We start from the raw sequence: 20,835 nt of genomic DNA on the forward strand, positions 1-20,835 counted from the left end.
TTTTTTTAAAAAAAAAGGAAAGAAATGTCTTTTCAGTTCCCTGGATGCCCATCTCCTTGTCCATGGGACTTCCCTCCAGCCTGTTCCAGTGATTTCGCCCTATGGATCCGACTGGTGCTTCCATCCTCTCTTCCTCTTCCTGGCCTCTCTTCCTTTCTTCCTCTCTTCTGTCCCCCAGTCATCTTCTCCAGTCTGGCTACTCCCCTTCAGCCAGAGAAGATCCTTTTCTGCAGCTTTGACCACATCATTTGTTCATTCCTTCAAACACTTGACAGATATTTATTGACTCCTTACCATGTGCCAGATGGTCCAGGCTGGAACACAGCCATGAACAAGACAGATGCACACCTTGAGTTTATAAAGCTCATGTCTTATCTCGGAAGAGACATAGTACCAAGTATGCAAACAAATAAATGTATAACCACAAGTTATGGAGATGACAAGCAAGCAGGGTGGGATGGAGACTGGCAGGGCTGAGTCCACCTGCTGAGGACTGAGAGGCCACTTTGAGAAGGCGCCCTTGTAAGCTGATCCCAATGGGTGAGAAGGAGCCAGTCTTGTAAAAAGCAGGGGAAGAACATTTCCCAAAGATGGAACAGCATGGGTGAACTCCCAGAGGCAGGAAAGGAGGCTGCATGTTCAAAAGGTCAGTGATGTGGCTGGATGAGGAAGTAAGAGGAGGACAGGTGTCACGTTGTGTAGGGTATGGGGGGCCTGGCAAGAGGCCTGCTCCTCATCTGAAATGAGACAGGAAGGCATGCATGCTCCTGCCTCCAAACAGTCTCCCTGGCAGCCTCACAGCCTCGTTCAGGGTAAAGATCAAAGCAGGCAGGAGACTGAAGAAGACAGAGGAGTCCCCTGGCCCTGGCCCCAGGGCTGGAGACTACCCTCTGGCCTGTGGGTGAGGGTTTCCTTGTACTATAGCTGCTTAAATCCCCTCAAGTCATTAGGAACCACTCTCTGTCATGGGGTAAGGGGTCCCTGCTCCCAGCTGCCCCTCAGCACCTCCCCCTGAGACCCTGGGCTGGAGCAGCCATGCTGACCTCCCCTCAACCCAGGGCTGGGATGGGCTGTGAGTCAGGCCTCCCTCACACACCCATTCCTGAAAACTCTGAGCCTTCTCAACATTTAGGATCATCTCTGTCCATACTTTCTGTGTGAGGTGGCCTTGACTGCCCTAGCTAGAGTAGCAGTGCTAGTCACTCACTGTCACATTATTCATGTGACCTTTCTCCATAGCAATGCCTGGCATGATCTTCCACATTTGTTCCCTGTTTCCCACTGAGGCCCCTCTCTAGAGCACAAGCCCCCAGAGTGGGGCTTCATGCACAGTGGCCCCCAACCAATACCTGTTGACTTTCTGGACTTTACTTTTGGCTCAAGCCAGAACAGAAGGCAAGTTATCGAGAGGCTCTGTTTCAGGTCTCTTCCAGAATTACTATTCCCAGTGGCCTCCATGGAAGGACTTTTCTTTTTTAAGAGTTTATTTTTAAGTAATCTCTGCACCCAACATGGGACTCGAACTCACAACCCCAAGATCAAGAGTTGCATCAGGATGCGTTCACAGGTGCAGAGGCAAGCATAATCTCCAGGTTGGGGCCTGAGCAGCCCGAGACCAGAGGAAGTCATTCTCTAAGATGGGAAGATGGTGGCAGGAGCAGGTTGACAGGCGACTCACCACCAGGAGTTCCGCTCTGGCCCAGATTAAACTTGAGTTGCTGGACGGAGCCTCAGAGCAGGCAGGAGGACACAGGAATCTGGGGAGATGGCCACAAGGCAGCCTTGGTGGCAGGATGCTGGTCACAGCCCGAGGCCACATGAGATCACCAGGAAGCATGGGGATGGCACAAAGTGGGCCTGGGACCCGCCAACATCTAGAGATGGGAGGAAGGCCCTGGAGGGGTGGGGAGGGTGGGGGCCCCTGGGAGCCAGGTAGAAGGGGTGAGGAAAGGATGCAGAAGAGCCAGCTGCTGCTGAGCACTGAGCATGAGTGCTGCATTTGGCAATGCGGAGGTCGTCGGTGACCTGCAGAAAGCGTGGGTTGTGTGGCGGAGCCAGAACCTCAATGCAACAGGTGGAAGAGAGGACAAGAAGAGGGCACTTGGAGACTGCAAGCGCCCATAGCACCTTCAAGTTTTGACGGTAAAGGGAGCAGAAATTGGGGCACTCGCTGGAGGGCTGAGAGAGGGGGGTGTTTTTAAGATGTAAAAAATCTTAATTGATTTTTATAATTTAAATTTAAATTTTGAATAGGTAATATATTCTCATGATCCTAATTATCAAAGATTCCAGAGGGCGTTTGGTGCAAATCTCCCTCCTTTCCCTCTCCCACGCCCTCAGCCATTCAGTGCCTCACTCTGCAGTCCATCCATGTCATCAGATGCTTGTCAACCCTTCTAGAGCATGCACGCATGTACATGCACACACACACACACACACACACAATATTATTTTCCCCCTTTTCCCACAAGTGGTAACATCCCATACACACTGTGCTGTGCCTTGCATTTTTATACTTAATGTATCCTGAATATCATTCCATATCAATACACAAAGAACATTCTCATCCTTTTTTTTTATGGCTTCACATTATTCTGTTCTATGATACACCATATATATTTTTTATCCAGTCGCCCATAATGGGCAATCATCAGAGATCTGTTCTATTATTATCTCCATTTACAGAGAGATAGCTGAGGCGCTGAGAGGTTCATGGGCTTCTCTGCGGTGGCTGTGGCGTGGGAACTCCCTGCCCTTAACCACTCACTGGACTCTCCTCCTCCTCCTGGATTAGCTTCCAACCCTGTTCCTCCCTCACTCCTACACTTAGCAATTATTTTGCTATCCTTTTGTTCATTCAAATAATACATATTTACAAGCCCTGACCTTGTGCCAGACACAGGGCTAGGCACAGAGGATGTGGAGGGACCATGACAGAGGAGTCCTTCGCCGTCGGTCGAGAAGCTTACAAACTGTCTTTGTGTGTTTTTGTAAGCTACCTCAAATCTTCCATGGAACAACGCAGAGAATTAATAAAGAAGCCCGGTCCCTGTTTTTCCTAATGAGGAAACCAAACGTGCCAACAAATCACTGTTGCAATCGTGTGAGCTGAATACCATACAAGAAGCCTGGGAACTCAAAGCACTAGCTCTGCAATGGCTGGCCCCATCCCCTCAGTCTGGCCTTCCTCCAATTTCCCATCTGAATGAAAGGCCCACCACCCAGCCAGCCACCCAGGCCACCACCCAGCCTGAAGCAAGCCCTCCTGCCCTGGCTCCTCCTACTTCCGGCCCTAGGTCACCCACCCTATCGCTGAGACCACCCCCCAGGGACCTCTGGACTCTGCCCAACTTCGCTGTCCATGGCTACCAGTCTTACTCAGGCCATCTCTTAGAGGAGCCACCCAAGAACTTCCTCCCTGGTCCTCTTGTTTCCACCCCAGCCCTTTCCCACCCACTGCCCATCCTGCGAATGTGTCACTGGGTCATTTCCCTGTTCTAACCATCTAAGGCTTCCCTTTGCTGTCTTTGGGCTAACATCTTGGCACAACCCAGTGGTTAGGATCATGGGCTCTGGAGCCTGAATCCCAGCTCTGCAACTCATTACCTGTGTGACCTTGAACGACCTACTTAACCTCTCTCTGCTTTAGATGAGGCAAAAGGAAAGGATGAGATAAATGAGAATGAGATAAATCAGATAATGATGATAGTCCCTACTATAGAGCTGTTGTGAGGATTGAAAGTTAATGAATATTATATTGAGAAGGTCCTTGTGATCCAGACCCTGTTGAGGTCCCCAAACTCACCGGTTCTTATCTCCCTATAAATCAGCTGAAGTACTTTTTTAATTCCCTGAGACAATCAAATTCCATCTCTCTCTCCCTCTTCCCTGCAACCCTTCTGAGCTGAAGCTGGACCCAGGGCCCAGTTCTTCTTCCCCACTGGATCTCCAAAGCTGGACACATAGTATGTTGAGTGAATGAAAGAGATAGGTAATGTGTTTGGGTTCTGAGGGATGAGTAGGAGTTTTCCTGGTAAAGAAGTGTTTGAGGCAAGACTAAAAGAACTTGCTCCGTCCCAGTGTTTGGAGAACAGAAGAGAGGTAAGACTGGAGAGAAGGGCTGAGTTCAATCCAGACCCTTCTGTTGGGCAGAGGATATTCATGAAGGGAAGGTTCTTGTGAGAGTGTGGAAGTCACAGGAGACACTGAGGCCAGGAGCTGGGGTGTGTGGCTAAACTCCAGGGGAGCAATGGGATGGCCTGAATCAGGGCAGCAGCAGTGGGAATGCAAGGAAGAGGGAGGTTTGAGAGATTGAGGACTTAATATCATCTCCTAAATACTTTTCCTGAATACCTCCTAGAAATGATATTAGGGCATCATGGGAATAAAGAGCTGAAGTAGCATTTCCCCCTGTCTTCAAGTAGCTCAAATCCTAGGAGAGGCAGACAGACCTAAAAATAAAAATATGGATGCAGAGAAGGCCAAATTAAGTATCACTGCAGCCAGCCTTACATAGATATCTCTACACGTGTAAAATCTGCAAAGTGAAGCACCATACATTTCTGAATGCCTCTCAAGGCTTTTTTTAAGTTCTCAAATTTTTATTTGGTTTAAATACACTACAGTACATTTCCACAGCCCACCAACTTTTAGAGGCACTGTAGAGGCTTAGAGGAGCGCGCTGCTACTACATAGCAGCCCTGTGACCTTGGACAAGCTACTAAATTGTCTTAGCCCAAGTCCATGTTACTTATCATATGAAGATGAGTGAGGAATGGCAAGGGGAGAGAACAAAATGGGGCTGTGAGTAGGGGTATGGGTGGTGTGGGTAGAGGCAAGATCCTTCAGGGCCTTGTGAGCTACCATAAAGGTTTTGGACTTATTTATTATTATTATTTTTTAAAGACTTATTTATTTATTTATTCATGATAGACACACACACAGAGAGAGAGAGAGGCAGAGACACAGGCAGAGGGAGAAGCAGGCTCCATGTAGGGAGCCCGATGCGGGACTCGATCCTGGGATTCCAGGACCGGGCCCTGGGCCAAAGGCAGGCATCAAACCGCTGAGCCGCCCAGGGATCCCTGGACTTATTTATTATTAAGATATTTATTTATTGGGGCGCCTGAGTGACTCAGTGGTTGAGTGTTTGCCTTCAGCTCAGGTCGTGATCCCCAGGTCCTGGAATGGAGTCCTGCATTGGGCCCCCTGCATGGAGCCTGCTCCTCCCTCTGTCTGTGTCTCTGCCTCTCTGTGTATCTCTCATGAATAAATAAATAAAATCTTAAAAAAAAAAGATATTTATTTGTTATTAGAGAGAGCACACGAGCAGGGGGGAGGGGTGGGGGAGAAGGAGAGGGAGAAGCCGACTTCACACTGCTCATGTTGAGCAGGGAGCCCAACACAAAGCTCTTTCCCAGGACCCTGAGATCATAACCTGAGCTGAAGTCAGGTGCTTAACTGACTGAGCCACCCAGGAGCCTCAATTTATTTAAGTAATTTCTACGCCCAAGGTGTGGCTCGAATCCACAACCTGGAGATCATCCCACACTCCATGGACTGAGCCAGCCAGGTGCTTCAAAGTATCAGACTTTATTATTAATTTAGTGGGAAGGTACTGGGGTTGTTTTTTGGTCCAATTCATGATCACTTTTCTTTTCTTTCTTTTTTTTAAGATTATGTATTTATATATTCATGAGAAACACAGAGAGAAATAGAGGCAGAGACACAGGCAGAAGGAGAAGCAGGCTCCGTACAGGCAGGGAGCCCCATGTGGGACTCGATCCCCAGAGCCCAGGATCACGCCCTCGGCCGGCCCAAGGCAGGCGCTAAACCGCCGAGCCACCACTGAGCCACCCAGGGATCCCCAATGATCATTTTTCAATTGAGATGTAATCTGCCTACTTAAGTGCAACGATCTTAACTGTCAAGTTTGATGCGTTGTTTTTTGTTTTTTTTTTAAGATTTTATTTTTAAGTAACCTCTATGCCCAATGTAGGGCTTGAACTCACAACCCTGTTAACAAGAGCTGCATGCCCTACTGACTGCCAGGCCCCCACCTGTGTAACCCACCCCCCTAGAAGAAGATAGGAAACATTCCTATCACCCCAGAAAGGTCCCGCCTGCTCCTTTCCAGATAAATCTCCCGCTTCCAGGGTCCTGAAGGGGTCTAAGCAAACTGTGCCGGCTTTTGAGAGGATCCCTCTGGCCGGGCGCAGCGCACCGCCCCGCCCGGGACGGAGAGGAAGAGCGACAGCCCCGCCGGGCAGGTGAGGTCGGGATCGCGCCCACGTTGCCTAGCAACCAGGAAGCGCGGTCGAAGGGCGGCCGGCTCCGCGGGGGCCCACGGGGAGGCCCCGCCCTACGTCGCGCCGCGTCGCGTTGGGGGGCGGGCAGAGGCTTCTTATTGGTCTGTTCTCCGGAAGCGACGGGATTCGGAATCTCGCCCGAAGTCGGCTGCGCGTGGGAGCGCGGTGCATGGCGGCGCGTGGCGCGTGGCGGGACCGGGTCGTGCGGCGGGTGCTCGCGCTCTCTCGCTGGAGCGAGGGCGTCTCCTGCTGAGCCTCAGTTTCCTCAGTTTGCAGAGGCTGCACACGCCCCGCACGGGGTACCCGGCGCCGCACCGCGCAGCCCCTCCGCCGGCCTGGGTGTGTGCGTGGGGGGCGCTCAGCGGCGGGGACGCGCCCGAGGGGGTTCGGGAACGCCCACCGCCCCACACGGCGCGTGACTGAGCCTCCCGCCCCCAGGGCCCCGGCGCAGGCGCGATGTTCGTCCTGGTGGAGATGGTGGACACCGTGCGGATCCCCCCGTGGCAGTTTGAGAGGAAGCTCAACGACTCCATTGCCGAGGAGCTGAACAAAAAGTTGGCCAACAAGGTACCGGGGGCCCACGGGGTCGCTGACAGGCCCTGGCACGGGAGGCCCAGCGCTGCCCTCCTGCCCGCTGCAGGCCTCCCCGGTCACGCCAAACCCTGGCCTTGGACAAGTAGCTTAACTTCTCCGAGCTCAGTTACTTCACCTGCACGTGGGATGTTGGAGTCAAAACAGAAACTGGGGAAATGCCAGATTGCACCCTGTTGGATTACCCGCTCTGGGCCTCAGCTTCCATTTGTAAAATGGAAATAATGATGGCTGTCACACACTGTGTCTGTGAAGATGGACAGTGGTTTAGAGTTAACCATCATTAAGGGGCCCCTGGGTGGCTCCGTCCCTGAAGGATCGGCCTTCAGCTCCTGATCGCAGGGTCTTGGGATTGAGCCCCACATTCAGCTCCCTGCTCAGTGAGGTGTCTGCTTCTCCCTCTCCTCCCTGCTCATGCTCTCTTGCGCTGTCTCTGTCTCGCAAATAAATAGAGTTAACCATCAGGAGATTTATTCTTTTTTTTTTTTTAAGATTTTGTTTATTAATTCATGAGAGACACAGAGGCAGAGGGAGAAGCAGGCTCCATGCAAGGAGCGCACGCGTTCTCTCTCTCTGTTAAATATATCCTTTTTTTTAAGATTTTATTTATTGATTCATGATAGACACAGAAAGAGGCAGAGACACAGGCAGAGGGAGGAGAAGCAGGCTCTATGCAAGGAACCCGATGTGGGACTCGATCCCAGGAATCTGGGATCATGCCCTGAGCCAAAGGCAGACGCTCAACCACTGAGCCACTCAGGTGTCCCAATAAATATATATTTTTTTTAAAATGAAGATTTTGGGATGCCTGACTAAACTGCTCAGCAATTTAGCGCCTGCCTTTGGCCCAGGGCGTGATCCTGGAGTCCTGGGATCCAGTCCCACATCGGGCTCCCTGCAGGGAGCTTGCTTCCCCCTCTGCCTGTGTCTCTGCCTCTTTCTCTCTCTCTCTCTTTCTGTGTCTCATGAATAAATAAATAAAATCTTTTAAAAAAATGAAGATTTTATTTATTTGAAAGAGAAAAAGAGAGAAAGCACAAGCACGGTGGGGGGCAGAGGGGGAGGGAGAAGCACTCTGCTGAGCAGGGAGCCTGACTTGGGACTCAATCCTAGGACCCTGGGATCATGACCTGAGCCCAAAGCAGATGCTTCACCAACAGAGCTACCCAGGTACCCTGGGGATTCATTTTTGAGAGTGGGAAAGGGCTGTGCAGAGAGAAGAGTTGGGCAGGCAAAGGAAACTGCATGTGTAAAGGCCCTGCGGCAGGAGGGAATATTTCATCCATCATAACCTGGAGGAGGACTGGTGTGGCCTGGAGAGGAAGAGAAGAGAGTAAGCTGGAAAGGTGGCAGGAGCCAAACCACATGGGGCCTGCAGGATGTCATGGCAGTATTGATTTCCATCTGTAGAATAGCAGGAGGTGATAGGCTGAGAAGGAGCAGGAGGAAGGTTGGCTGGCTTTAGACAGGAGGCCAGTCCCTTCTGTAGATAGAGGCTGAGATCATGGAAGGGAGTTGTTTGCAGCTGTTGGTGGAGAGAACTCATGAAGTCCTTAGTGATTGGCTTCCAGTTACGTTGTGAGGTAGAAGGTAGAGGGGGTCAGTGGAGGGATGAAGTGTGAGCATAGTGGTGACAGAAGGTGTGAAAAGTCCAAGAAGGTAAAAAAAGTAAAAAAAAAAAAAAAAAAAAAAAAACTGTTTAAAAAAAAGGGGATCCCTGGGTGGCTCAGCGGTTTAGCGCCTGCCTTTGGCCCAGGGTGCGATCCTGGAGTCCCAGGATCGAGTCCCACATCGGGCTCCTGGCATGGAGCCTGCTTCTCCCTCCTCCTGTGTTTCTGCCTCTCTCTCTCTGTGTCTATCATAAATAAATAAATTAAAAAAAAAAAAGCTGTTAAAAGTCCAAGAAGGGAATGTAGCCCTTTGGGGTACGGGTCCTTCAGGGACCTGTTCAGACGAGTCTTTTATATTAGAATCATTTGAGAGGAAGCTGCACAGAAGAGGTCTGTGGTCTGGCCAAGGGCACAGATCTTTTTTTTTTTTTTTAAGCTTTTATTTATTTAATTATGAGAGACACACAAAGAGAGGCGGAGACACAGGCAGAGGGAGAAGCAGGCTCCATGCAGGTACCCAGTGCGGGACACGATCCCATCCAGGCCTCCCAAGGGCACAGATCTTGTGCAAGGCAGCCAGGCTCTGTGGCTCATTGTGGTGAGGTCCGGCCCGGACTTGGAGTTCTCTGAGTTCTTGCTAATCCTTGAACAGTCCTGCAGGGTGTGTATTGGGAGGTGATGACACTGGTGGCAGGTAAGCAGGCTGGTGATTTGGGGCATGGTGGGCATGGGGTATGAGATGCCCTGTGTCTAGTCTCAGAGCCTCGGGCACGTGTCCCTCTGCCACCCTCAGTCCCTGTGGCCACGGCTGTGTGCCTGATACTTTGTGAGCAGGTGGGGTTTAGCCCGGACTCTGACATTCACTGAGCCATGAGCTCCAGCAAGAGCCGGAGACTTTGGGGAGTGTAGGTTTAGGGTTTCCCTGCCAGTGATCCTTACTGGTAATAATAGTGATCTGTGTTGACTGACTGTTACTACTTCCAGCATGTGAGTCAGATGCTGGCATGGGTGTCACATCCATTACCTCTTGTTATTTAACACACCTGCAGCCTGGTTGGTCCAGTTTTGCAGATGGGGGAAACTGAGGCTCAGAGAAGTGACCTTGGAGGTCACATAGTGGGTGGTGGAACTGGCGCTGTAACCTGGATCTGTCTTGTCACAAAGGCCCTCCTCCTTCCAGAGTGCCGCATCCTTTGGAGGCTCCTTACCCTTGGATACCTCAGACGGTGCCCCAACTCGTTTCTAGCTGCCCCGAGTGGTGAGGGTCTCAGGAGAGAATGCTGGGGAGCTGGGCCTCTGTGTCCTCTGTGTGCACGCGCGTTTGTACGTATATATGTATGTACGTCGATGCCCATAGGTCGTGTACAGCGTGGGGCTCTGCATCTGTCTGTTCGACATCACCAGGCTGGAGGACGCCTATGTGTTCCCAGGGGATGGCGCATCGCACACCAAAGGTAGGTGCCTTTTCCTCCTTGGGATTTTTGGTTGTGGGACTCCTGGTCTAGGGATTGGGAGACCCGAGGCCTAGTCCTGACTCTGCCAGCAATGGACTGTGTGACAGTGAACAGAATCTTCCCGTCTGGGCCTCAGTTTCCTTGTCTATAAGAAATGGTGGACAAGGTGATTCTTTTTTTTTTTTTTAAGATTTTATTTGGGATCCCTGAGTGGCGCAGCGGTTTGGCGCTTGCCTTTGGCCCAGGGCCCGATCCTGGGGACCCGGGATCGAATCCCACATCGGGCTCCCGGTGCATGGAGCCTGCTTCTCCCTCTGCCTGTGTCTCTGCCTCTCTCCCTCTCTCTGTGTGACTGTCATAAATAAATAAAAATTTATTAAAAAAAAAAAGATTTTATTTATTTATTCATGAGAGACAGAGAGAGAGAGAGAGAGAGAGAGGCAGAGACACAGGCAGAGGGAGAAGCAGGCTCCATGCAGGGAGCCCGATGTGGGACTCGATCCTGGGACCCCAGGATCACGCCCTGGGCCGAAGGCCGGCGTCAAATCGCTGAGCCAGCTGGGCTGCCTTTTCTTTTTTTTTTTTCTTTTTTTTTTAATTTTTATTTATTATTTATGATAGTCACACGGAGAGAGAGAGAGAGAGAGAGGCAGAGACACAGGCAGAGGGAGAAGCAGGCTCCATGCACTGGGAGCCTGACGTGGGATTCGATCCCGGGTCTCCAGGATCGTGCCCTGGGCCAAAGGCAGGCGCCAAACCGCTGCGCCACCCAGGGATCCCTTCTTTTTCTTTTTTAAGGATTCATTGGTTTATTTGAGAGAGCGAGAGACTGATCTCATGACCCTGAGATCAAGACTTGAGCTGGGCTAAGAGTCCATCACTTAACTGACTGAGCCTCCCAGAGGCCCTGCACAAGACCATTCTTGAGGCCTCTCTGGCTCTGAGATTGTGGCTCCGAGTCTGTGCCCCCTGTGGTCTCGCTTATTACCGAGCTCTGCTCTTCCTGGTCCTCAGGCTGCTCAGTTCTGGTTGGGGGGGTGGCCAGACAGGTGTCGGGTGGCACTGGCATGGTCAGTGTTGGGTTAAAAGTTGGGAGCAGGGGCACCTGGCTTGCTCATTTGGTACAGCATGTGACTCTTGATCTTAGGGTTGTGAGTTCAAGACCCACATTGGGTGTAGGGATTACTTAAAAATAAAATCTTAAAAAAAATAAAATAAAAATGTGGAGAGCAGAGGGGAGTGGATCTGTCTTGGGGAGGAGGCAGGTTGGAGGGGAGGGGACTTTAAGGGGCCCTGGGACATAATGAGTACGTGTAGCCCCTGGATTCCAGTCCCAGCTATGCCGATTACGTGCTGTGAGACTAACCACTCCGTGCCTGTTTCCTTGCTGTGAGATGTAGTTAACAGTAGATTTTATATCACAGGACATTGTGAGAATAATAATATGTGCAAAGGTCTTTGGACGGGACCTTGGCACATGGGGCTCCGTGACTCATTGATTTGAACTATTTCTCCTGATTCTGGGATCTGCTAAGTGAGTTCTTCCGGGCTGGCCTGTCCAGGGCTGGATGGGGTAGGGTGGCCTCCTGTGTCTGGTGGTTGGCAGACTGGTTGGTTGGGGGTGGGCACGAGGGTGGCTCATCTCTGCTGCACATGGTCTCATCTTTCCTTCCCGGAGATCAAGGCACCATGGTGCAGCTGAGCCCCTGTAGGAGCAGCTTTTCAAGCCTCTGCCTAAATCCCATTGGCCAGAGCAGGACTCCTGGCTGAGGCTGGCGGTGAGGGAAGGAAAAATAGATTCCACCTCTCGATAGGAGGCGCTGCAGTCACAGCAAAGAGGTGTGCTCCTGGAAGGGAAGGTTGGTTACCAGACCTGGACGTGTAGGGAGGGTGTTACCTTGGCTAGAGTTCTCAGGGAGGGAGTGGGGACCCTTCCCTCTCCTCCCAGGACCCAGCCACATCAGAAGCAGAGGGAAAGGGGGCCCCTGAGGTGGTTCGGGGCTAACCAGAGTGTAGGCCTGCAGCTGGCCATCAGCTTGGCGCTCAGGCCTGTGAATCCCAGCCTCTGGAGGTGAGCCCGCACGCATTAGAACGAGGAGCTGGGTGCTGCTCGCATGAGGAAGTGTGAGGAGCCCTGTCTCGGTCAGCCTCTGGGCACAGAGATGTGGAGCATTCCAGAACGCACCATGAGGCTGCCTGGTGTCTGTGTCCAGGAATCCAGACACTCGAGTCCACAGAGACATCGCCAAGCTCTGCAGGCAGCCCTAGGAAACAGGCTGGATTGGTACGCGCTCGGAACATTTAGCAGAAAAATAAAATGGTGACGTGAAAATAAGACCACAGGGCCTCAAAAAAAAAAAAAAAAAAACCACAGGGCCTCTTTACAGAGAAGAACGCACTCCAGCCAAGCCCAGTCTGCCTTTAGGTGGTGTTCTGGAGACGAGTGGTAAGAGGTGCCAGAACTTCAAGGAAAACTGGAAAAGTTAAAATTGAAGTTCTGTTCTTTCATTTGGTTGTTTCTGCCACTTGGTGTAAGATTTTCACTGTCCCCCAACCCTAGTTCACCCTGGGCCCCCTGTGTCCTTGGGAACGGGTGTGAGGATTAGGGCAGGTCACACGGTCCTGGATTTAATTCTGCTTCCCCCCGTCCCGTGTGGACCTTGAGCAGGTAACTTGCCTCTCTCGGTCTCGGGTTCCTTATCTGTAAAATGGGGTCACCATGTGCAGCTGTGAAGCCTGGCCTGGGCCACAGAGCACCGCATGGGGTGGTGGTATGTTGTGGGGATCATAGCATGTGTCACGGGATCACCACGTGTCAAGGCTGACCCTCCTCCCCTGCCCATTCCGGCCGCCACCCCGTCCACTGCCTCACCCAGGGCTGTGGCCAGGGTGTGCGGAGCAGGGCCTCTCCATACCTGCCTCCACTTTTGGCTTGAGGACTCTTCTTTTGCTTATTACCTTGTACTTCCAACCCCCCTCCCCCACCACCGCCGGGGCCAGATTGCATCACTTGTCTCAGCAAGTGTCTCCACAAAGTGCGCCTTTGTGACTTGTAACACCGAGCTCCGTTCAGCCTCATCTCTTGTCACTGTAACAGGTGCCAGTGCCATGTGCCCCATGCTCCCGAGGCTGGCCAGACCTGGCCTCCCCCAGGGGAGCCCCTCTTGACTGGCCCTGCCACCCCTGCCCTGCTCTGAGCTGGGACTGGTGTCGTGCCCACCATTTGCTTTGTTCCATTGTTTTTTCCCCTAAGTTGTGCTACGATACGTATAATATAAAATTTACCATTTTAACTATTTTTAGTGCACAGCTCCGTGGCATCGTGTATAGTCATCGTTGTGGAATCACCACCAACCTTTCAGTCCTTCCAGACTCACACTCTGTCCCTCTTACACATTCCGCCTTCATTCCACCCCTCTCCGGGGCTCTGGAGTCCACTATTGTACTTTTTTTTTTTTTAGATTTTATTTTATTTAATTTATTTTTTTATTTTTTAAAGACTTTATTTACGTATTCATGAAAGACACAGAGAGAGAAAGGCTGAGGTGTAGGCAGAGGAAGAAGCAGTCTCCAGGCAGGGAGCCTGATGTGGGACTCGATCCTGAGACTGCAGGATCATGCCCTGAGCCAGGGGCAGGTGCTCAACCGCTGAGCCACCCAGGCGTCCCAGATTTTATTTATTTATTCATGAGAGTCACACACAGAGAGGCAGAGACACAGGTAGAGGGGGAAGCAGGATCTCTGTGAGGGGCCCAATGCAGGACTCGATCCCGGGATCTTGGGATCACAGCCTGAGCCGAAGGCAGATACTCAACCACTGAGCCACCAGGCACCCTCACTGTTGTACTTTCTGTGTCTGTGAATTTTTCTCCGGGTTACTGCACGTAAGGGGGGACAGTGTCTGCCCTTAGCACAAACTCACCACGTCCCCAGGCAGACCTGCTTCTCCTGGGACAAGGTCTTCCTCTTACCCTGCAGACCCACCCGTTCTGGCTTTCCAGGCTTCCCATCTGCCCATGAAACACCCTGGAACTTTAGGTGGGGCTCTTGGGAGATGGCTCCAAATACAGCACTGCCCCGGCTGGCCCTCCCGCTGGGCTGTGGCCTCCTTTTTGTTTTTAATTGAGATCTAATCTACATGCCACAAAATTCACCCTTGTAAAGCTTACGATTCAGTAGCTCTTAGGATATTCATAGAGCTGTGCAACCATCACCATGATCTAATTCCAGAACATTTTCCCCACCTCAAAAAGAAACCACGCACCTATCAGTCACTTCTCATTCTCCCTCCTCCAGCCGTGGACAACCACTGATCTACCCTCTGTGTCTGGATTCGCCTAATCTGGACATTTTGGATAAATGGAATCACACAGTATGCGGTCTTCTGTAACTGGTTTATTTCACGTAGCATAGCATCCTTGAGGTTCATCCGTGTCATTCAGTGTGTCTGTACTCCCTTTTTAAGACCGAGTAATATTCCATTATACGGATAGACTGCGTGATGTTCATCCGCTCACCTGTTGGTGGGTGCTTGGATTGGCCACCATGTGCCTTCGGCTGTGGCTGTTCCAGACTCGAGCTCCCTGGGCACGAGACCACCTGCCGTTCTGCCCCCATAAGCCCAGTGCCCAAACCGGCCCTGGCACACATTTGGTGGGAGGCTCTGTGGGGATTTGCTAAGCTGAGCCGAACGTTGGGTCACATGGGGGACAGGGTTTTTCCATCCTGTGGACTTGTGACCGCTGGCTGCCCTCATCTGCTCTCTGCAAGGTCAGCATGACGCGCTCGTCACAGGGAGGGAGGGGGTACCACCTGCCTCCTCTGCTTTCCTCAGGCATCCTGCCTGGTGGGGCTGCGCAGCAGCAGCCTGGAAGGAGCCGGGGCCGCCGGGCCCTACTGGCCCTGGGCAGCGTCGGCGGAGTAGGTTAGTGGCTGCAGCCCGTGTTCGGGATGGAAGCTGCCAGAGGAAGGCACATTCCACCCTGTGGCCGTTTGCTGGTCCCGAAAGTCTCGGGGTCTTCCCATGGCAGAACAGGGTGGAAGGGCGTGTGGCTGAGCGGCCTGCGCAGCTGTCCAAACCGCTTCCCCATCGTCACAGCGGGGAAGCCTTGACCACTGGTGTGGGTGGGTTGCGATGGGCACTGCGTGACCAGCAGGAAGTAGCCTCGTGTGGTTGCTAGCTCTGGCGGTGTTGGGGTCCATGTTGCTCACCCCTTTGGGGCTCGAAGGGGCAGGAGTGATGAGGTAACGGCTCCCGCCGGGCCTGTGGATCAGGCTGTGATGTGGGCACAGACCTCACCTGATACTTTCCCGGGGGTGTGGTGACCGCAACCACCTAGGGCAGGGCCTGAGAACCCACAGAGGAATTTTTGTTGGGTGCTTGCCTCTGCGTCCCCGTGGCCCCCCTGAATCTCAAGGCACTTTTAGCATCCTGTTCCAGGTCAGAGCTATGCCTGGGGCAAACTCCCATCAGAGGGAGACGGAGAACTTGTTTCCAAACCTGGCTCCCTTTGCCAGTTGCTTCTGCCCATTTTAGAATTTAAGGGAGTAAGTCTAGAGGAAGAGTGGGAGTGGACTATGGAGTCATCTGCGGCCCAGAGTCTGGGTTCAGGAGTGACTTGTCTGCTGGGTTTGGGGGCCAGCCCTTGGGTCCAGGGCCTCTGCTGCTGGCCTGTTATGGGGGCTGTGCTGTGGCCTTGCGGGGGACGAGGTGTGGGTCCCCCTAGTTCAGCTGGCGGGTCTGGACCCACAGGGGTATGGGGTGTGGAGTGCCCAGCAGACTCCGGGGTAGCTGCAGGGCGTCCAGGTCAGTGGGCCAGCCAGTGGAGTCGGCCCTGGGAAGCCTGGGCCATTGCTCATGTGCCTGCTCGTCACTGACGCTCTTCCTTCACTTCCAGTCCATTTTCGCTATGTGGTGTTCCATCCGTTCCTGGATGAGATTCTGATCGGCAGGATCAAAGGCTGCAGCCCGGAGGGAGTGCACGGTAAAGGCCTGGGAGCACTCGGGGCAAGGGGCCCGGCCTAGGCCTCCCTTCAGCTTCTGTGCTGGGCCACATGGTTGGGGGGGGTGGGGAGGGTCAGATTCAGACGCTGTGCTGTCAGGGAAGCTCGTGTGTGGAGGATACGCAGCCCCCTCGTGCTCACGTAACAGTGCAGGGCCTTGGCCAGCCGGGGGGCTTCCCTGTGAGACCTTGCTCACCTCGGGCCCAGGTGCTCACCAGACCCTATTTTGCATGGTGTCCAGCATAAGTTTTGGTGGCTAAATGGCGTAGGTAGAGGCGCAGGGATCTGAGGTATGTGTGTGTGGGGGGGAGGGGGTTCCCATTTCCATGGCGACAACTGCCATGTCCCATGCTGTCACTTTCTTCATTTGTTCCAGTCTCTCTAGGGTTCTTCGACGACATTCTCATCCCCCCTGAGTCTCTGCAGCAGCCAGCCAAGTTGTATCCTCCCAAGGTTAAAGTGGGGCACAGGGGAGCTCAGGTCTTTCCAAAGGACAGTCTATGCTCCTTCCGGTGACCCTGGCTCCTGTGGGCCGGTACTGCTGATCTCCGTGCCCACTGCCCAGCCCACACTTGTGCCCTGGAAGTGCTGACCTGCCCGTGCTTCCCATGCTGACCGTGGTGGTGTCCACGTGCCTGGGCGTGTAGGTGGTGCTCTGTTCACTTTGCTTAGGTTGTCCTCTCAGGGATCACTCCAGAATCCTCGCCCTGGAGAGGTTTGCCCTGTGGGGCTCGCCTCCCTACTTCCCTGCTGTGCAAACAGTACCGTTGGCTGGCGTTTGAGGGCTTGACTGTGCCTGATGCTGGGCTGGGCTGTTTCCCTCCGCTGGGTTCCCCCTTTGCCCCACGCCGGCCCTTGCCCTGTTGCACTGGGGCTGTTTCTGGGGTCCTCGCTGAGACTGCTCACCAGAACGGACCCTGTCTTGTCAGGACTGTGCCCACAGTGCCCAGCAGGGGACCTGGCACGCGGGGCCGCCACTAGAGGGCGCGCTGGCTGCTCTGCGTGGGCTGAGCGAGGGGCCTGGGGCTTTGCAGGGGTTTGCAGGGCGCTGCCCTCACCAGCTCTCGAGGCCACCGCGGCTGGGCCGGTGTGTGGCTGGGCCCGTGTGCATGTACGGCGGACCAGGGGCGGGCTCGTCAGAAAACCTGGCCCTGCCTGGCTGGACCTCCCGCTGGCTGCGGGCCCTCGGGCCGGTGACCTTCCATTTGCCATGTCTGTCCTTCTGAAACCCGGGAAGGTCCTTGTGCTGGTTGTTGTCACAGGGCAGGGCTGGAAAGGACTGTGGGGTCGCACTGTGAGAGAACACGGGGTGGCTTTGGCTAGCACTGCAGGGCCGGCTGCGGCCAGTGGAAAGCACTTCTCGTGTGTGTGGCCATGTCCCCTCCTCGCCACAGCCCCGCGAGGCCAGGCCAGGCAGCCAGGCCTTGCTACCGCCCCGTTCTGCACGCAGCACCCTGAAGCACAGACGGCGGGCCTGGCCCCGTCCCCGCTTGTGGAGCAGAGGCCCGAACGTGGCAGTTGGCCCGAGTCCGACCCGCAGGAAAAGGGCCCTGGGCAGCAAGAGGCGAGACTCGCTCTGCGCCTGAGCCGCCTTCCTGCTCTGGTGGCAGCCCACACCTTGCCCGGCCTTGCTTCTCCTTGACACCCCAGCCAAGGAGCTCTCCCCCTAGAATTGGGTTTTCCTGGGGTTTCCTGTGGGCTCCTCGCCCCCGTTGTTACCTTGACCCCGCGCCGCGCCCAGTGACGAGGCGGAGCAGGTGTGGGTGTGGGAGTACGAGACGGAGGAAGGAGCGCACGACTTGTACATGGACACCGGTGAGGAGATCCGCTTCCGGGTGGTGGATGAGAGCTTTGTGGACACGTCCCCCACGGGGCCCAGCTCGGCCGAAGCCACGTCTTCCAGTGAGGAGCTGCCAAAGAAGGAGGCTCCGTACACGCTTGTGGTGAGCTGTGCGGACGCCGCATGGCGGGGAACCGGGTGGCGGGAGCCACTTCCTAGGGTGTTGGCTTGGGGTTCCCCGCCTGGAACCCCTGTCCCTGTGGGTGTGTCTTAGGCGGTCACTCTCCCGGGGGAGCCTGTCCCCTTGGCCATGGCCTGAGGCTCGTGGGGGTGGGTAAGCTGCCACAGCGCTGGGGGGATAGCAGTGTCTGACCTGCCTGCGGTCGGGACAGAGCCCACGCCAGGTGACAAGGCGCTGAGGGAGAGAGCAAGGCAGGGGCTGGGGAGGGGGTTCAGGGGCCGGTGACCCTCCATGGCGGCTGCTCCCGAACCCGAGCCCCCGTGGGCATGGGGTGGCCGCAGAGCTGCGACCAGCCTGGTGTCTACCCTCACGAAGTCAGACAGTGGCGTGTGACAAAGTAGGATGCATCTCCAGGGCCTGCTAGTAGGGTTTGCGGGTATAACGTGCCGCAGGTTGTCAAAAATCTGGGTGGCCGAGGGCATCTCCTCTGTGTTTGGAGGCTGGGGCTCGGGGTTGCTGGGCCTTTCTCGAGCCTTTCTTGGAGCATGCCCAGGACTGGCCTGCCGGTGCCCGTGTCTGGGCAGGCCTGGGGCTGCGGAAGGATACCTGACCTTGCTGGGGCTGGAGAGGGGAGTCCGGGCTGTGTTCCCATGTGGCCAGCTGGGTGCTGCATGGCTCCTGGATCTCCCCAGGTCCTTGTGGCTGGCATGAGCTTGCCTCGCTACTCCCTTGGCCCATGCAGGGCACCCAGGAGGGTGGCCCCCCTGCCTCCTGAGTCTCCTGAGGCCCGAAGGTAGACGCAACGTGCCTGTTTTTTCTCTACCCCCGGCAGGGATCCATCAGTGAGCCAGGCCTGGGCCTTCTGTCCTGGTGGACCAGCAGCTAGCACGGGGGCTCAACGGCGGACCTTGCCTGGTCCTGCAGACCCCAGCCCAGCCCCTGGGGAGGTGGTGCCGCTGGCCGTGAAGACACCAGCTCTGCAGTGTGTGTGCCTTGCATCCTGGCCCTGCTCCTGCTCAAGCTTCCCCCGAGGCCCCACTGTCCCTGTGGACCTCTGCCAGAGACATTTAATAAATCAAGGCCACATCAGTCAGGGAGGAACCAGTGATGTAAGGTCCCCAAGCTGCCACAGCTGAGAGAGCGTGTCCTCTCCCCAGGCCACTTCTGGAGATGACCTCCCCTCTGGCGGGATGTGGGGGTTGACATTGTCGGTCTCAGGCTGGGCTCTGGGCTAAGTTTGGTGGCCTCCCTAAAATAAGAGCGAGAGGCCAGCCTGGGGTAGCTATAGCTCCTGTCACTTCCCCTCCCCCACTGGTGTTTGGAAGGTGGGGGCCTGGACTCAGCCCAGCCAGCGCCATCAAGCCAAGTGGAGGCTGTCAGCTTAGCTGGCGTAAGGTCAGGACTGGTGACCAGCCGTACAGCTGTCACTTTCAGACCTTGGCCACGCCAGGAACACTCAGGGTCTGCTGGTGACGCCAGGTCCCCAGCGAGGGCAAACACCGCATTGTTTATTCAGCAGAATGGCTTTCCAGATTCCTCCTGCTGCTTCACTCCTGCAGAACCCGCGGGCAGGCTTGCTCTCTAGCGCCCACCGGATGCCGGATTTCTATCAGGCAAATCGTGTGCCCTCCATGGAGTGCGCCTCCTTCCTTGGCCTCCTCAGCTTGCATGGGCACCGGGGTGCGGACGTCACTCCAGGAGCAGCTGGAAGTGCCCCCTGCCACCCGGTGCCGTGGGCCAGGGGACCGTGCACAGCCCGGACTGGCTGTGGCCTTGGGTCTGTGCCCCGCTCGGGTGTCTGGGGGGCTGACCCTGTGCCCAGGGCAGGGCAGGATCCAATTCATCTTGGACCCTACCTCCTGGAACGTGAGGGAAGCTGTGCAGATGTTGGGGGGAGGGGAGGCTGCCCTGTGGGCAGGCCACTGTGTCACTTGCCCTTCACTGCAGTGGCAGGTCCAGCGGGAGTGTCTGCTGACTGCTACAAAAACCCACCCTGAGCCCTGGAGTCGGTACCGTGTACGGACACCACCACTCTCACACGGGGACAGTCACTGAGTTTGGATTCTTATTTTTTCATAAGAGTAAAGTTTCTTTAAAATCCTTGAGCCACCAGTGAAATGAGGCGGGAGAAAAATTTTAAATGGAGTCTTCTCATCAAAAATAAATACAGTTGAACGGAGTTGCTCAAGATCTGAAACAGACTAAAAACGGGAAGGCAGGGGAGCCGGAACATTCTTTTAAGAATACCCCCCCCCCCCAACCATGGGTCAGTCGGCCGGCTGAGGGAAGGGAGGCCAGGAGGTCTGACCCCACTGTCTCGAGCAGGAAACCATGGCTGGATCGGGGCAGATCCAGTTCTGATGACGCGTGGGCTGTACTGGGGACCCCGCTGCAGGGTCCGAGGGGCAGGCGGGCAGGGGAGCTGGGCTGGATCTCACTGCTGCTGCAGTTCCTTCATCCTGTTGAGAGCACTGCCGGCACGGAACCACTCAATCTGGGTCTCGTTGAAGGTGTGGTTCAGGAGGATGGTCTCTTGGGTCCCATTTGGGTGCTTGATGATGCACTTCAGGGGCTGTAGGGGGGAGGTGGAGTGGCTCTTAGGAACGTGGCCCTGGCGTCTGCCTTAAGGTCAGGAAGGTGGGGTGCTCCAAGGTGAGCCTCAGGGGCCAGCAGGCCGACCAAGATCAAGGGCAGGTGTGGGCTCGGGTGGCATTAACTCCCAGGGCCCAGAGGATCCTGCTAGGCGTGGGCTGTTGGCTTTCGAGAGCCAAGCCTGTACTAACGAGTGGGGCTTGGAGAATTTAAGGGCCCTTCCAGCTGGAACAAAGGTTCATGGAAGGAGGAGGATGCAGGGCCAGAAGTGGGTGTAAGGGGAAGAAGCAAAGTGGCTGTCCTCGGCCCACCCTCC

At 54.8% G+C, this 20,835-nt stretch overlaps 2 protein-coding genes across 4 annotated transcripts in view; one reads left to right on the forward strand and one right to left on the reverse strand.

Annotated features, from left to right (window-relative positions):
- The first annotated feature begins 6,408 nt into the window (after positions 1-6,408).
- POLR3H (RNA polymerase III subunit H) lies at positions 6,409-20,106 on the forward strand. 2 transcript variants are annotated; one of them, XM_072843778.1, is made up of 7 exons: positions 6,409-6,647; positions 6,747-6,875; positions 9,867-9,963; positions 15,861-15,947; positions 16,343-16,406; positions 17,708-17,909; positions 18,760-20,106. In XM_072843778.1, exons 2-7 carry the CDS (start codon positions 6,765-6,767, stop codon positions 18,811-18,813), a joined length of 615 nt encoding a protein of 204 aa, XP_072699879.1. In that variant the 5' UTR covers positions 6,409-6,647; positions 6,747-6,764; the 3' UTR covers positions 18,814-20,106. The 2 variants fall into 2 exon arrangements, with proteins under 2 accessions (XP_072699879.1, XP_072699878.1); XM_072843777.1 differs by lacking the exons at positions 6,409-6,647; positions 6,747-6,875; positions 9,867-9,963 and adding an exon at positions 14,713-14,887.
- ACO2 (aconitase 2) overlaps positions 19,971-20,835 on the reverse strand; it is a 56,219-nt gene continuing 55,354 nt past the window's right edge. For both annotated transcript variants that reach the window (XM_072843776.1, XM_072843775.1), the window contains exon 18: positions 19,971-20,499. In XM_072843776.1, the coding sequence (XP_072699877.1) occupies positions 20,362-20,499 (138 nt within the window). In that variant the 3' untranslated portion in view covers positions 19,971-20,361. The remainder of the gene's footprint in view (positions 20,500-20,835) is intronic.

The sequence above is a fragment of the Canis lupus genome, chromosome 11 (genome assembly GCF_048164855.1).
Source record: "Canis lupus baileyi chromosome 11, mCanLup2.hap1, whole genome shotgun sequence".
Classification (NCBI taxonomy): domain Eukaryota; kingdom Metazoa; phylum Chordata; class Mammalia; order Carnivora; family Canidae; genus Canis; species Canis lupus.